The sequence below is a fragment of the Lepisosteus oculatus genome, chromosome 11, assembly GCF_040954835.1.
Source record: "Lepisosteus oculatus isolate fLepOcu1 chromosome 11, fLepOcu1.hap2, whole genome shotgun sequence".
In the NCBI taxonomy this organism is placed as follows: Eukaryota; Metazoa; Chordata; class Actinopteri; order Semionotiformes; family Lepisosteidae; genus Lepisosteus; species Lepisosteus oculatus.
Genome location: NC_090706.1, coordinates 13,524,414 through 13,539,853, shown reverse-complemented (window position 1 = coordinate 13,539,853; position 15,440 = coordinate 13,524,414). Strand labels below are relative to the sequence as shown.

Below are 15,440 nucleotides of genomic sequence, written 5' to 3'. Positions count from 1 at the left end.
GAAATCGAAATCTCTCTCTCTCTCTCCTACAGCGCGTCTTATCGCCCGGCTCTGTAAACGGATACCTGCTGTCTCCATCCTAAAACATAAGCCTGTTAATAAACACATCAACACTGGTGCAGAACGGCGATAAGAAGGATAATCCGCGTGCTTAACACGCTGTTCGTATTTCTAAGGGCGGCAGCGGCAGCAATATGCAGTAATATTGCGATGAGTAGCCTACCATCTTATGCAATGATCTCTCATTCGATAAAATGTCCCTTTCCGTCCTCCCCTGCCAGCTGTAGCAACAGCTGGGAGCCCAGTAGCCCCTGTCCTGCGGCCGGCACAGCAGCGCCCGCCCGCCCACCGCTCACCCCCGTCTCTACACCAGAGAGCACCCGCGTCCTCGCCCGCAGCGCGCAGGGCGCCCCGCACTGCGCTAGGCAGCGGTAAAGGATATGGCCATTCAGTAATCTTTTTGGCGTATTTTCTCACCACGTTGTCCTCGCTGAAGAGAAACAGGGAGCGGTTGACGGTGAAGCAGTTCTGCCGGACCGGGATGGGGTTGTACAGGGCCATGGTCCGGGCGCGCTGGGCCATGGACTGCTTGTACATCCTCTGGGCTCCGGGCGGGCCCCCCTGCCTGCTGCCCCCGCGTCCGGGTCCCCCCTGGCCGGGTCCTCCGCCATACCTGGACGGCACCTCGTCTCCGAACCGAGCCATTCTAACGACGCCAAGCGCCAGTCGTTACACAGCAGCAGAGAAGGCGAATATACGGAGCAGCACTGCCACATCACGGCCCATCGGCCACCGTGCTCCACACCAGGGGTTCGGCGCGAGCTGGCGGGTCGCGTGTGCGCCTGGGTCCCTCCGCGCTCCCCCGCCTCGCGGCTCAAGCACTCGAAGCAAACTGCGCGCTCCTATGCCCCGCTCTTAGATCGGATATCCCCCACGTCCTCCCGGCGAAGCCTCCCCACCGCTCTCGGTGCCCCGCAGGCGCTGCTCGGATTCCGCAGATTTACCCTGAGGGCTCCGGGCGCAGGACCCCCGCATCAGCCCCCAATTACACGCCGGAGTCGACAGGAGGGGAACGACTGGATTTTCGTGGCTTCAGCTGTGCATCTTCGATTCGAATGTGGTTTTTAAAAAAAAAAACAAAAAACAAAAAAAACCATCCGAGGCTTGACTATACAAAAACACTTTAATTATTTATTTTTTGCCAGATCCGCAATGTTTGACACAGTCCAGCGACCTGCTTCCTCCCAGCTCCGCGAGCACTCCCCGAGACACCGACATCTGTGACTACGCGCCGGGCGGGAGGCTCGGGCTCGGGCTCGGGCTCGGCGGAATTCTGCTATCGCAGCCTTTTTGCTCGTTGCTGTATATCTACTTTATTTTTAAAAAAAAGACGCGGTGGATCTTTTCGGGTTTTTTTTTTTCTCCTCAAAAACAAGGCAACATCCTCGCTGTCATTCCCATCATCTGATCTCCCAAGCCAGCGGGGACATCCGGCAGAGACGCGGTCCGCGGGGCTCGAGGAGCCGGAGCTGGGACATCGTCAGTCCAGCCGGCGGCGAGCGGAGACCCACACGGCCGGTCGCGACAGCTCGAGGGCAGCTCGGGGCGCTACAGAGGAACCGCAAGCCCGCGCGAGTCCCGCATGCTCGGACTCCTCCACACACACGCGCACACCCCCCCCCCCTCCTCCTCTGAGCCGCCGCTGCTGCGCTGCGCTGCGTGTTCGGCTCGGCCGTGCCGGGCTGGGTATCTCCGAGCCGAAAGACAATCCCGGGACAGAGAGAAAGAGAGAGATGGAGCGCCTCCGAAGAGCTGGCAGGCTGAGCAGTAATGAGAGCCTGATCAATTTAACACTGCACGAGCGCCCGTCCCCAAATCCCCGGCCGAGCCTCGCAGCACATGACGCGCGCTGCGGCCGCTGATTTGCTCGCGCGGCCTCTCCACCCCGCCCCCCCCCCTCCACGCCGCTTTAACCCTCGCACCGAACCGGCCGCCCCGTCCGCCGAACCCCGACCCGCCGGATTTGCGCGTTAGTATTACGGCTATACATTGTTAATATATCCCAGGGGGCGCAGTCAGGTGTCCGTGCGCTGATTCAAGGTTTTGAGTCCCAGGTGTGTAGGAGAGCATCAGTGCTCTGTGTCCAAGGTGTGTCACTGAGTGTTAGTGCTCTGAGTCCCAGATGTGTAGGACAGCATCAATGTTCTGAGTCCCAGGTGTGTAGGAGAGCATCAGTGCTCTGTGTCCCAGGTGTGTCACTGAGTATTAGTGCTCTGAGTCCCACTTGTGTAGGAGAGCATCAGTGCTCTATGTCCAAGGTGTGTCACTGAGTGTTAGTGCTCTGAGTCCCAGATGTGTAGGAGAGCATCAATGTTCTGAGTCCCAGGTGTGTAGGAGAGCATCAGTGCTCTGTGAGTCAGGTGTGTAGGAGAGCCTCAGTGCTGTGTCCCAGGTTTGTAGGAGAGAATCAGTGCTCTGTGTCCAAGGTGTGTCACTAAGTGTTAATACACTGAGTTCCAGGTTCGTAGCAGAGCATCAGTGTTCTCTGTCCCAGGTGTGTAGGAGAGAGTCAGTGCACTGAGTCCCAGGTGTGTAGGAGAGAGTCAGTGCTCTGTGTCCAAGGTGTGTCACTGAGTGTTAATACACTGAGTCCCAGGTGCGTAGCAGAGCATCAGTGCTCTCTGTCCCAGGTGTGTAGGAGAGAGTCAGTGCACTGAGTTCCAGGTGTGTAGGAGAGCATCAGTGCTCTCTGTCCCAGGTGTGTAGGAGAGCATCAGTGCTCTATGTCCCAGGTGTGTAGGAGAGAGTCAGTGCTCTGAGTCCCAGGTCTGTAGGAGAGAATCAGTGCTCCGAGTCCCAGGTGTGAAGGAGAGTGTCAGTGCTCTGTGTCTCAGGTTTGTAGGAGAGTGTCAGTGTTCTCTGTCCCAGGTGTGTAGGAGAGAGTCAGTGCTCTGTGTCTCAGGTTTGTAGGAGAGTGTCAGTGCTCTGTGTCCCAAGCGTGTAGGAGAGAGTCAGTGCTCTGAGTCCCAGGTGTGTAGAAGAGTGTCTGTGATCTGTGTCCCAGGTGTGTAGGAGAGTATCAGTGCTCTCTGTCCAAGGTGTGTAGGAAAGTGTCAGTGGTCTGAGTCCCAAGCGTGTAGGAGAGAGTCAGTGCTCTGAGTCCCAGATGTGTAGGAGAGCATCAGTGCTCTGAGTCCCAGGTGTGTAGAAGAGTGTCTGTGATCTGTGTCCCAGGTGTGTAGGAGAGTATCAGTGCTCTCTGTCCAAGGTGTGTAGGGAAGTGTCAGTGGTCTGAGTCCCAGGTGTGTAGGACAATGTCAGTGCTCTGCGTCCCAGCTGTGTAAGAGATTGTCAGTGCTCTCTGTCCCAGGTATGTACTGTAGGAGAGTGTCAGTCTCTGCGTCCCAGGTGTGTAGCAGAGTCAGTGCTCTGAGTCCCAGGCGTGTAGGAGAATGTCAGTGCTCTCTGTCCCAGGTGTGTAGGACAGTCCCAGGTGTGTAAGAGAGTGTCAGTGCTCTCTGTCCCAAGTATGTACTGTAGGAGAGTGTCAGTGCTCTGCGTCCCAGGTGTGTAGCAGAGTCAGTGCTCTCTGTCCCACGTGTGTCAGTGAGTGTCAGTGCCCTGTGTGCTGTATACTGCAGCGGGTGGGAGGCACAGTGTCCCCGGACTCACAGACTGCGCTGTGATGAGATCTCGGCATGCAGCGTTGTCATTCAGCAGGTGTGCCCAACACCGCCTGCTGCTTCCCTTTCAAGCACTAATCCCCTCTCTGCTCCAGCCGGTTACTCCACTGCACCGACTACCCTCCTGCCGAGCCCAAGAGCAGGAGGCAGGGAAGGGGTTCTGAGTGAACACAGAGAGGTGGGGGAGGGTTGTGAGCGTCAGTCCACTCACTCAGCCTCTGCTACAGCTCGCAGCTGCCGGGGTGCAGTGGGGGATACCAGGTTGCCTAATCTTATCTCCGATGCTTCTGCTTGAACCTGTGAAACGAGGAGCACTTTGAGCAGGGCAGACACATGCCGCGGCTGATCAGAAGCAAGCAGAATAACACAGTCCCGGGTTTGCACTCCGCAGACAGACAGATTCATCTGATGATGAAACAGCGTGTGAGAGACAGAGAGCACCCACACAGACTGAAGATGCACGGATCTGTAGGAAGAGGGATGCCGAGCCCAGGCAGATCGCAGTGGTAGGATGAGTGCGACTGTAACTGGTTCGTGTCCTGGTGTGTGCGCCTCCCCTGGGCTCCCAGCAGCAGAGATATGCTGAGATGCTTTTATAGTACAGAGCTCTGTCTTCCTCTGGCTTCTCTGTATACCAGCAAGGTATTTATAGTTGCACAGCAGGGTCTCTGGAGACTGAACAAAAGGCTGTGTGTGTGTCCCCTATCAAGGTTTAAAGTGGAATTTCATGGTGAGAATGTAGTACACAGCACAGAGCAGGTAGTAACACAGCACCACAAAGCGCAGAGCAGGAATCACACAGAACAGAGCACAGAGCAGAAAATGTACACCACAGAGCGCAGAGCAGGCAGCACAGAATTCATCCTGAAGGTCCACCCTCAGTAACCATCTTACCTCTCGTCTACACACCCCGAGTATGACACACTGTGAGGAGCATCATTGCCTTCTCACACTTCCTGCTATCTGGAACCAGCCGCTGCTCGTGGCTACAGCCCCTGTACACCTTCCACCCTCCACAGCTGGGGGAGCGAAGCAGCTCTCACTGACAGCCGTGCACCAGCACCAGAGGGCGCTGTCCTCGTGCAGGCTCTGCATCCCCTGGCCTACTCCCGTTCAGGGTGACGTCACGCAGTGGGCTGCGAGCCCGCAGTCTGGACCAGTCACCCAGGTCCCGGGCTGAGGGGCTGTCTCTGCTTCACTCTTACATGACATCGATTCTACTGTATCGATACTACATCAATCCACTACTGTACCGCTTAGTCCAGTGCAGCTCAGTACAATGTGGCAGAGTCCAGTCCAGCTCAGTATAGTCCAGTGCTGCTCAGAACGGTGGGGAAGAGTCCAGTCCAGCTCAGTACGGCTCAGTAGAGTGGTGCAGAGTCCAGTACAGCTCAGTATAGTCCAGTGCAGCTCATTACAATGGGGAAGAGTCCAGTATAGCTCATTACAGCTCAGTACAGTGAAGCAGAGTCCAGTATAGCTCAGTACAGTGGAGCGGAGTCCAGTATAGCACAGTAGAGTGGTGCAGAGTCCAGTACAGCTCAGTATAGTCCAGTGCAGCTCATTACAATGGGGAAGAGTCCAGTATAGCTCATTACAGCTCAGTACAGTGAAGCAGAGTCCAGTATAGCTCAGTACAGTGGAGTGGAGTTTAGTATAGCACAGTACAGCTCAGTACAGTGGAGCAGAGTCCAGTATAGCTCAGTACAGTGGAGCGGAGTCCAGTATAGCACAGTAGAGTGGTGCAGAGTCCAGTACAGCTCAGTATAGTCCAGTGCAGCTCATTACAATGGGGAAGAGTCCAGTATAGCTCATTACAGCTCAGTACAGTGGAGCAGAATCCAGTATAGCTCAGTACAGTGGAGCGGAGTCCAGTATAGCACAGTAGAGTGAGGAAGAGTCCAGTATAGCTCAGAATAGCTCAGTACAGTGGAGCAGAGTCCAGTATAGCTCAGTACAGTGGAGTGGAGTCCAGTATAGCACAGTAGAGCGAGGCAGAGTCCAGTATAGCTCAGAATAGCTCAGTACAGCCCAGTAGAGTGGGGCAGAGTGTAGAACAGCCCAGTAAAGCTCAATACAGTAAGGCAGAGTGCACTACAGCTCAGTATAGCTCTAGTAGGACAGAGTACAGTACAGCACAGTAGGACAGATTCCAGTACAGCTCAGTGTAGAGCCAAGGAGAGCCTGGTGTCAGGAATTCAGTTTCTCTCTACACTACGGTTTAGCACATTCACTTCTGGCAGAAAAAGAGAAGAGGCGTTATCCTGACAGCTCCTTCAGTAACTCCGAAAGCAGGCTGAAGTGGGTCAGTGCTGACAGGGCAGTCCAGGCGGCTCTCCGGCCCGGTCCAGTCAGAGGGGGCTGGCGTGTGAATGGGCTGACGCAGACTCGTGTTGCAGCAGTGAGCGAGATGCATTTTTAAACAGCTGCAATTCTTAACAGTTCCCACAGTGCCCCGCGGCTGGCAAGTAGGGCAAGACACTGCTGTTCCGCGCAGCAGCTCCTGCCTCCTGACCGCTCTCCAGTGCCCACAGCCCCAGCCCAGAGAGCCCTGCAGAGGGGTGCTTCACAGAGACTGACAGAGAGAGACAACAGGCACAGGGAGAGACAGGCGTACAGACACAGACAGAAGACAGGTGCAGAGAGAGACAGGCAGGCACTGAGAGAGACAGACACAACAGAGAGAGACAGGTGTACAGATACAGACAGAAGACAGGCGCAAAGAGAGAGACAGGCAGGCACAGAGAGAGACAGACACAATAGAGACACAAGCAGGCTCAGAGAGACAGAAAGCGCAGAGATAGAGACAGGCATACAGACACAGACAGAAGACAGGCAAAGAGAGAGACGCAGGCAGGCACAGACAGAACACAGGCAGCACAGAGAGAGACAGAGACAACAGGTTCCAATCGTACCGGGAGAGGGAGGAGGCAACTCAGTTGAACTGGCAGCCCAGTATGTGTTCTCCTGTCACAGCCTGAGGAACAGTGAGTCTGTCTTCCTATAATGCTCCATATGTGTATATGTAAATATTTTATGATGTGTCTATATTGTAAATGTCTGTAAATCTCTGTTGATTTTTTTTTGTTTTATGTTAATTGTATTTGTTTTGCTTCGGCAACACTGATTGTACTCATCGGGCATTCCAATACAGCACCTTGAATTGAAGTGAGAGAAACACACAGACAGGCACAGAGAGAGATAGACAAAGAGAGAGACAGACAGCCACAGCAAAAGACCGACAGACAGGCAGTCACAGAGAGAGAGACAGGCAGGTACAGGGAGAGAAATATAGAGAGATAGATAGGCAGGCACTGAGAGACAGACAGGTAGGCAGAGAAATACAGAGTAAGACTAACACAAATACAGAAAGAAAGGCAGGCAAAGAGAAACAGACGCACACACACACAGATAGATAGTCAGCGGTCTCCACACACATCACCAGCCCAGAGTAATTAGGAGATTGGTCTCTGCTGTGCTTTTGGCTGTTTTGTGCTGTTTTTAAAGGTGGCCATGCCAGTCCTGACTGTGTATTAATTGATGTGCTGATCAATCAGGCCTGAGCTGTGGAGTAAGCACTATGAACTCGCCATCAGCACTTCCCAGCACCCGATTAACGACCTCTCCACCACAACTCACTCATCCCAGCCCACAGGCCCGAGGAAGAACCGCAGAGACACGCAGCAGAAACCCCGGCCCGGAACACGGAGCGGGCTGAGCCCCAGCGTCAGGACACCGCGGGTCCAGTCCGGGCCAGCTGTGTCACTAGACTGGGCCCCCGGGATCCTGTGGCCAGCAGTGTTCTCAATCCTCCAGGGGGCGGTCAGGGGTCCTCATATATCCATTGCTTGGGACAGTACTAAGGCTACAGCTGGGAGCAGTATTTTTGACCATGGTCACATACCATGCATACCATGTATGAAAAGGGAATTCACTGACACACACCTGACTGGACTGGAGACACTGCTGTCCCTCTCCTCTCACACTCCCCCTGAATTCACACACTGACACACACCTGACTGGACTGGAGACACTGCTGTCCCTCTCCTCTCACACTCCCCCTGAATTCACACACTGACACACACCTGACTGGACTGGAGACACTGCTGTCCCTCTCCTCTCACACTCCCCCTGATTTCACACACTGACACACACCTGACTGGACTGGAGACACTGCTGTCCCTCTCCTCTCACACTCCCCCTGATTTCACACACTGACACACACCTGACTGGACTGGAGACACTGCTGTCCCTCTCCTCTCACACTCCCCCTGAATTCACACACTGACACACACCTGACTGGACTGGAGACACTGCTGTCCCTCTCCTCTCACACTCCCCTGAATTCACACACTGACTGGACTGGAGACACTGCTGTCCCTCTCCTCTCACACTCCCCCTGAATTCACACACTGACACACACCTGACTGGACTGGAGACACTGCTGTCCCTCTCCTCTCACACTCCCCCTGATTTCACACACTGACACACACCTGACTGGACTGGAGACACTGCTGTCCCTCTCCTCTCACACTCCCCCTGAATTCACACACTGACACACACCTGACTGGACTGGAGACACTGCTGTCCCTCTCCTCTCACACTCCCCCTGAATTCACACACTGACACACACCTGACTGGACTGGAGACACTGCTAGAGGGTACAGGTTGTAGTGTGAGTTGCTGATGTGGACTTGGCCCAGGAGCAGCAGGTGGGGCTCGGGGTGAGCGGTCAGTCCTGCTGACCATTGATTTCCCCATCGACACGTAGTGCTGAGTGCTGGGCTTCTCCCCGACCTCAGCTGCTGCTCCAGCGTGGACTGACGGTCAGCGAGCAGGAAAACACTGCAGGAGAGGGGACCCATGTCCTTGCAGACTGCACTCCACTGCGCATGTGTGGGGTGTACTGGTCACCATCCTGAGTGGGCTGGTCCCTCAGGGACTCCCCACAGCAGCTCCACAAGCCCATCGCTTGTCCTAGTGAGGCACCAAACACTTGCCTCACACCAGCATCTCACCACCCGGAGCTCATGTACAAGACCTATTGCTGTTGATCCCTCAGTCTGCTAAACACCTTCATTACTAAACCTCCTCAGTGTTCAGCTTCCTGAGGGGAGACTGAGGACAGACTGGGCTGAGGACGTGCAGACTGAGGACAGACTGGGCTGAGGACGTGCAGACTGAGGGAAGACTGGAGTGAGGACGTACAGACTGAGAACAGACTGGGCTGAGGACGTGCAGACTGAGGACAGACTGGGCTGAGGACGTGCAGACTGAGGGAAGACTGGAGTGAGGACGTACAGACTGAGAACAGACTGGGCTGAGGACGTGCAGACTGAGGACAGACTGGGCTGAGGACGTGCAGACTGAGGGAAGACTGGAGTGAGGACGTACAGACTGAGAACAGACTGGGCTGAGGACATGCAGACTGAGGACAGACTGGGCTGAGGACGTGCAGACTGAGGACAGACTTGGCAGAGGACGTGCAGACTGAGGACAGACTGGGCTGAGGACGTGCAGACTGAGGGAAGACTGGAGTGAGGACGTACAGACTGAGAACAGACTGGGCTGAGGACGTGCAGACTGAGGGAAGACTGGAGTGAGGACGTACAGACTGAGGACAGACTGGGCTGAGGACGTGCAGACTGAGGACAGACTGGGCTGAGGACGTGCAGACTGAGGGAAGACTGGAGTGAGGACGTACAGACTGAGGACAGACTTGGCAGAGGACGTGCAGACTGAGAACAGACTGGGCTGAGGACGTGCAGACTGAGGGAAGACTGGAGTGAGGACGTACAGACTGAGGACAGACTGGGCTGAGGACGTGCAGACTGAGGGAAGACTGGACTGAGGACGTGCAGACTGAGGGAAGACTGGAGTGAGGACGTACAGACTGAGGACAGACTGGGCTGAGGATGTGCAGACTGAGGACAGACTGGGCTGAGGACGTGCAGACTGAGGGAAGACTGGAGTGAGGACATACAGACTGAGGACAGACTGGGCTGAGGACGTGCAGACTGAGGACAGACTGGGCTGAGGACGTGCAGACTGAGGGAAGACTGGAGTGAGGACGTGCAGACTGAGGGAAGACTGGAGTGAGGACGTGCAGACTGAGGACAGACTGGGCTGAGGACGTGCAGACTGAGGACAGACTGGACTGAGGACGTGCAGACTGAGGGAAGACTGGAGTGAGGACGTGCAGACTGAGGGAAGACTGGACTGAGGACGTGCAGACTGAGGGAAGACTGGACTGAGGACGTGCAGACTGAGGGAAGACTGGAGTGAGGACGTACAGACTGAGGGAAGACTGGAGTGAGGACGTATAGACTTGGCTGAGGATGTGCAGATTGAGGACAGACTGGACTGAGGATGTGCAAACTGAGCACAGACAGAGTAGGGACAGACAGGACGGAGGACATACAGACTGAGGACAGAGAGTGAGGATAGACTGGGCCGGGGAGTCTTGGGGGACATGATTCAACTACACAGTTTTCTTTTTTTCCCAATACAAAGAGCCTCTGGAAGCCACAGGAATTTCGACCAGTTAATTAAACAAACGAGTGTGGTAATTAAGAAGGAGCGGAGTGTGAAGTAATGCAGCAGCGCACAGAAAGAAAGGCAGGGCATCCGATCCCACTCACAGCCACACAGCGGAGTGGGGTGGGAAGGGTGCACAGGAGCCGCTCCACACTGGTCCCCCGAGTGACGGGAGAGAGTGAGGCAGCTCCTGTCCCAGCCTGCAGCCCGTACAGTACAGACACAGTGAGCAGAGTCCAGCCCAGAGAGCAGAACCCGATCCAGAGAGCAGGGTCCAGCCTAGGGAGCAGAGTCCAGTCCAGAGAGCAGAGCTTGACCCAGGGAGCAGAGTCCTGCCCAGAGAGCAGAGCTTGACCCAGGGAGCAGAGTCCAGCCCAGAGAGCAGAGCTTGACCCAGGGAGCAGAGTCCAGTCCAGAGAGCAGAGTCCAACCCAAAGAGCAGGGTCCAGCCCTGAGAGCAGGGTCCAGCCCAGAGAGCAGAGCTTGACCCAGGGAGCAGAGTCCAGTCCAGAGAGCAGAGTCCAACCCAAAGAGCAGGGTCCAGCCGAGGGAGCGGAGTCCAGCCCAGAGAGCAGAGTCCTGCCTAGGGAGCAGAGTCTAGCCCAGAGATATTCATCTAATTAATTGTCATTATTAATTGTCAATATTATTAGCTTTATCACACTTGCCTGTTCTTACTGCAGGTTGCTTATTGCTGTGCAGCACACAGAGAGAGACGGGACAGGCTCCTGTCACCTGCCCTGTGGCGCCCTCCGGTGGCCGAGTGTGGCAGTGCAGGCAGAGCTGTTTTCCTCTCAATAGGGGACAGGTCCCCAGGGAGTCGGCCGCTCGCCCAGATCTGTCACAGGTTCCTCCTAACGACTGGCTAACGAAGCGGGGCACTGCCTCCCTCTAACAAGCGTGTCGCTAAGAATAGCCCCGTCCTGATTCTGCAGCTCGCAGTGCAGAGTCCCAGTCCCACAGCAGAGCATTAAAGCAGCAGAGCTGTGCGATGGAGCTGTAACTACTATCACTGTTAGTTACTCTCTCTGTTACTCCCTCCCACAATTACTCTCTCATTATTACTCATCATTAAGGCGGAGTGGTGGCTCTGTGGCTAAGGATCTGCACCTGTGGCTGGAAGGTTGCAGGTTCAAATCCCACAGCCAGCAGAAAATCCTAATCTGTTGGGCCCCTGAGCAAGGCCCTTAACCCCAGCTGCTTCAGAAGGGCTGTATAAATGGCTGACCCTGCGCTCTGACCCCCAGCTTCTCTCCCTGACTGTGTGCTTGGTCTCATGGAGAGCAAGCTGAAGTATGCAAAAAGACAAATTCCTAATGCAAGAAATTGTATATGGCCAATAAAGTGATCTTATCTTCTGATCTACTCCCTCCCAGTATTACTCACCCTGTTACTTTCCGACTATTACTCCCTTTCATTGTTACTCTCTCACTATTACTCTCTCCTGCAATTACTCCCTTTGCTATAACTGTTAGCTCCTCCTCTAAACTACCGGTGAGACACCTTGGGCTCCTGTCCTGGAGTCCCCAGAGACACCCCTGGAACCCCAGCTCTGAGGCCCCACGGACACCCCTGGAACCCCAGCTCTGAGGCCCCACGGACACCCCTGGAACCCCAGCTCTGAGGCCCCAGAGACACCCCAGGAACCCCAGCTCTGAGGCCCCACGGACACCCCAGGAACCCCAGCTCTGAGGCCCCACGGACACCCCTGGAACCCGAGCTCTGAGCCCCCGGGGTCACCCCTGGAACCCCAGCTCTGAGCCCCCGGGGTCACCCCTGGAACCCCAGCTCTGAGCCCCCGGGGTCACCCCTGGAACCCCAGCTCTGAGCCCCCGGGGTCCCCTCTGCAATCCAGCCTGTGGGCCTGTTTCTGGGTCGCTCCGCCATCTGGCAGAATCACAGGATAAAACTTTGCTAAACTAGGTCAGCGCAGCGCCCCTGTGCCGGCGCTGCGTTAATCACCCCTGGGCTGCAGTAATTATTCATCTGCCGTCACCGAGCAGAATCATCGCCTTCGGCCCCCCAAGCCTCTCCGCACAACCGGCTGCCCTCCAGGAAGGAGCGGTGCAACACTGCTGGGGTCACAGCCTGAGGCTCTTCTCCTGGGGTCCCCAGACCTGAGGTCCTGCTGCTGGGGTCACCTGGCATGGGGTCAGGGAAGGAGCTCCCTCTATTCAGCCTGTCTTGTTTATCTGAATGACAGTATCCTCTCGTTCCGAGGGTCTCTTCCCGCTGTTTCACGAGCCGTTCCAGGGAATCCGCTCCGGCCTCTCGCCTCAGCTGGGGCGTGCTGTTGGTCCGGAGTGCTCCGATCCCGGATTCACCGTGATCCTGCAGCCCTGCCTCTGGTGGACTGTGGAACACAACACAGGTCTCACCGGTGTCCGGTGACACGCAGACACGGGCCCCTTCTCGCAGCTGTTTTCACTCTGCTGCTCGCTCCAGTGGACGATCAGGCGATGACCAGCGCAGGACGCCCGCGAGCAGACTCGCATTGGAGGAGGCGTGTGGGAGAGATCTGGGCCTCCAGACTCAGGCTGAGAGAAGAGTGGGGTGACAGTGACACCTAGTGGCCAGGCTCTAGTCACTTGTAGTTCCAAGTGACATTGGGGGCACAGTAGGAAAGGAAATGGGATCTTAATAGTGAAAAGAGATGGGAGAGCAAAAACTACACTAAATATATATACATGAACCTAAACAGAAATTCATAACATGAATGAGTCATGAAAAACTGAATTCATTTTTCCAATTAATCTTCAGTAAATCCATGTACCCTAGCCACACCTGGTGTCAAGGACATGAATACTCCAGAGCAGTCTAGTACAGTTCAGAGCAGAGTACAGCAGTCTGGTACAGTGCAGAGCAGTCTAGCCCAGTCCAGACTACAGCAGACTACAGCAGTCTGGCCCAGTGCAGACTACAGCAGTCTGCTCCACGGCCGAAACGTTGTGTTCTCTTTCTTTTTTTTTTCAGCATGGAATAAACCTATTACTTGTTCCTTTGCAGCCTACGCATGCTGACGCAGCTACCCACCTGAACTACTACAGCAGTCTGGTACACTATAAGATTGCTACAGTTTGCTGACTTAAAACAACAACGGAGGGGACAGACAGAGCAGTGAACATTTCTGAAAAATATTTAAAATCTGTGGGTTTTATTCCAGATACTGTCCAATGTTTCACAATGCAAATAAAAAATCATCAGAGAGAGAAAGGGAGAGAGAGAGTGTGAAGGAGATGAAGAAGGTCTAGAGGGCTGAGGAGTGACAGGAAGGGCTGACGAGTGAGCTATCAGGAAGCTCTCCCCCTCCTCTCCCTCCCCAGGTGTCTGGGCAGCAGCACAGCTGGACTGGGTCCTGATGCTCCAGGCTCGGTTCTTTTTCGGAGCCTCTCCATGTCTGGTCTTCGTTACCAGGGTGGGGACATGGGCTGGGGGTTCTGCAGGTATGACATCACTACGGCCGAGATGGACAGCCTGCAGGCAGACAGACAGGGGTCACCGGAAGACTTGAAAGATGACGACCACTCGGACAAACAGGGATCAGTCAGACAGACAGGGGGCAGTGGGTCTGGAAAGATGATGGTCACTCAGACTGTTTGGAGGCTCGGGACACAAAAGAAAGGGAGAGAGACCAGAGACACACAGACAGGGAGGGAGACAGACAGGGAGACCAGAGACACACAGATAGGGAGGGAGACAGACAGGGAGACCAGAGACACACAGACAGGGAGGGAGACAGACAGAGAGACCAGAGACAGACAGACAAGGAGACCCGAGACACACAGACAGTGGGGGAGACAGACAGGGAGACCCGAGACACACAGACAGGGAGGGAGACAGACAGAGAGACCAGAGACCAGAGACCAGAGACACACAGACACACAAACACACAGACACACAGACACACAGACACACAGACACACAGACACACAGACACACAGACAGGGAGACCCGAGACACACAGACAGGGAGACCCGAGACACACAGACAGGGAGACCCGAGACACACAGACAGGGAGACAGACGGGGAGACAGGAGATGCTCACATGAAGCTGCTCATCATCTGCTTGGTGTCCTCAGAGCTGCGGGAGTTGGCGAAGCTGATGAAGGAGCAGTAAACAGCAATCCACGCACACCACTTGAGCTGTAACACAACACACACAACAGTTAATACACACACAAACTGTGATCCACACACACCACTTGAGCTGTAACACAACGCACACAACAGTTAACCCACACTGTGATGCACACACACACACTACTTGAGCTATAACACAAACCGTACAAGTTAACACACACAGCGATCCACACACACACTTGAGCTGCTAAAACACCGACGCACCGCTGACACACAACAGTGATTGCACCTTGAGCATCAGCCCACACATGCTGAAGATCATCCCCAGCAGGTTCATGTAGTCAGGAGTGGGGTCTTCCAGTGTGGGGTTTGTGTCTGTGCTGGGGGGCTTGTACCTGAGAGAGAGGAGAGATACACAACAACACAACTTACTGGACTGAGCGCGCACACACACACAGATATCACTGTCATGAGAGAGAGGTGAGATACACCATTGACTGGACTGAGCGCGCACACACACTGGACACTGCTGTCATGAGAAAGAGGATAGATGCACAACAACACAACTGACTGGACTGAGCACACACTGGACACCACTGTCCTGACAGAGAGGATAGATACACAACAGCACAATTGACTGGACACCACTGTCCTGAGAGAGAGATGAACAAAAACACAACTGACTGGACTGAGTATACACACACAGACATCATTGTCATGAGAGAGAGGATAGATACACGACAACACATCTGACTGGACACCACTGTCCTGAGAGAGAAGATAGATGCACAACAGAACAACTGACTGGACTAATTCCACACACAGACATCACTGTCATGAGAGAGGAGAGATATACAATAACACAACTGACTGGACACCGCTGTCCTGAGAGAGATTAGCGATTAACTTCATTGATCCCTCGTACAGCTTCTGTGACGCGGGTCAGTCATCAGCCGAGCTGGCGAAAGCTCCGCTACTAACCTTTGGATCTTGTTCGGTCTCCTGGGGTCGGACGTGCTGTTGGAAGACATACTTGTCTTAGTTTGGGTGTTGAAAGTAACAGAAGACTCGACTTCACTCGTCCTCTTACCCTACAATCCACATGAACTACGTCATCAGCGACCGGCCCAGTCCCCTTTG

The 15,440-nt window shown here is 54.8% G+C and overlaps 2 protein-coding genes across 8 annotated transcripts in view; both read right to left on the bottom strand.

Moving 5' to 3' along the window:
* cacna1ab (calcium channel, voltage-dependent, P/Q type, alpha 1A subunit, b) overlaps positions 1 to 1,877 on the bottom strand; it is a 130,487-nt gene extending 128,610 nt beyond the window's left edge. For 5 of the 7 annotated variants that reach the window (XM_069195653.1, XM_069195657.1, XM_069195656.1 and 2 more), the window contains exon 1: positions 444 to 1,877. In XM_069195653.1, the coding sequence (XP_069051754.1) occupies positions 444 to 705 (262 nt within the window). In that variant the 5' untranslated portion in view covers positions 706 to 1,877. The remainder of the gene's footprint in view (positions 1 to 443) is intronic. The other 2 variants (XM_069195658.1, XM_069195659.1) reach the window with 1 other exon arrangement.
* An 11,476-nt stretch (positions 1,878 to 13,353) lies between these two features.
* On the bottom strand, positions 13,354 to 15,430 carry wdr83os (WD repeat domain 83 opposite strand). The gene is made up of 4 exons (XM_006631475.3): positions 15,282 to 15,430; positions 14,590 to 14,695; positions 14,266 to 14,363; positions 13,354 to 13,694 (listed from the first exon to the last, which is right to left on the bottom strand). Exons 1-4 carry the CDS (start codon positions 15,329 to 15,331, stop codon positions 13,628 to 13,630), a joined length of 321 nt encoding a protein of 106 aa, XP_006631538.1. The 5' UTR covers positions 15,332 to 15,430; the 3' UTR covers positions 13,354 to 13,627.
* Positions 15,431 to 15,440: the final 10 nt, after the last annotated feature.

Bases quoted from the DNA above. Each gene is read 5' to 3' on its own strand.
- wdr83os (XM_006631475.3), bottom strand. From the start codon at position 15,331: ATGTCTTCCAACAGCACGTCCGACCCCAGGAGACCGAACAAGATCCAA. The intron at 14,696-15,281 runs GTTAGTAGCGGA...CCTCTCTCTCAG, and splicing joins AGACCGAACAAGATCCAAAG to GTACAAGCCCCCCAGCACAG. The intron at 14,364-14,589 runs GTGCAATCACTG...GTTGTGTTACAG, and splicing joins TGTGTGGGCTGATGCTCAAG to CTCAAGTGGTGTGCGTGGAT.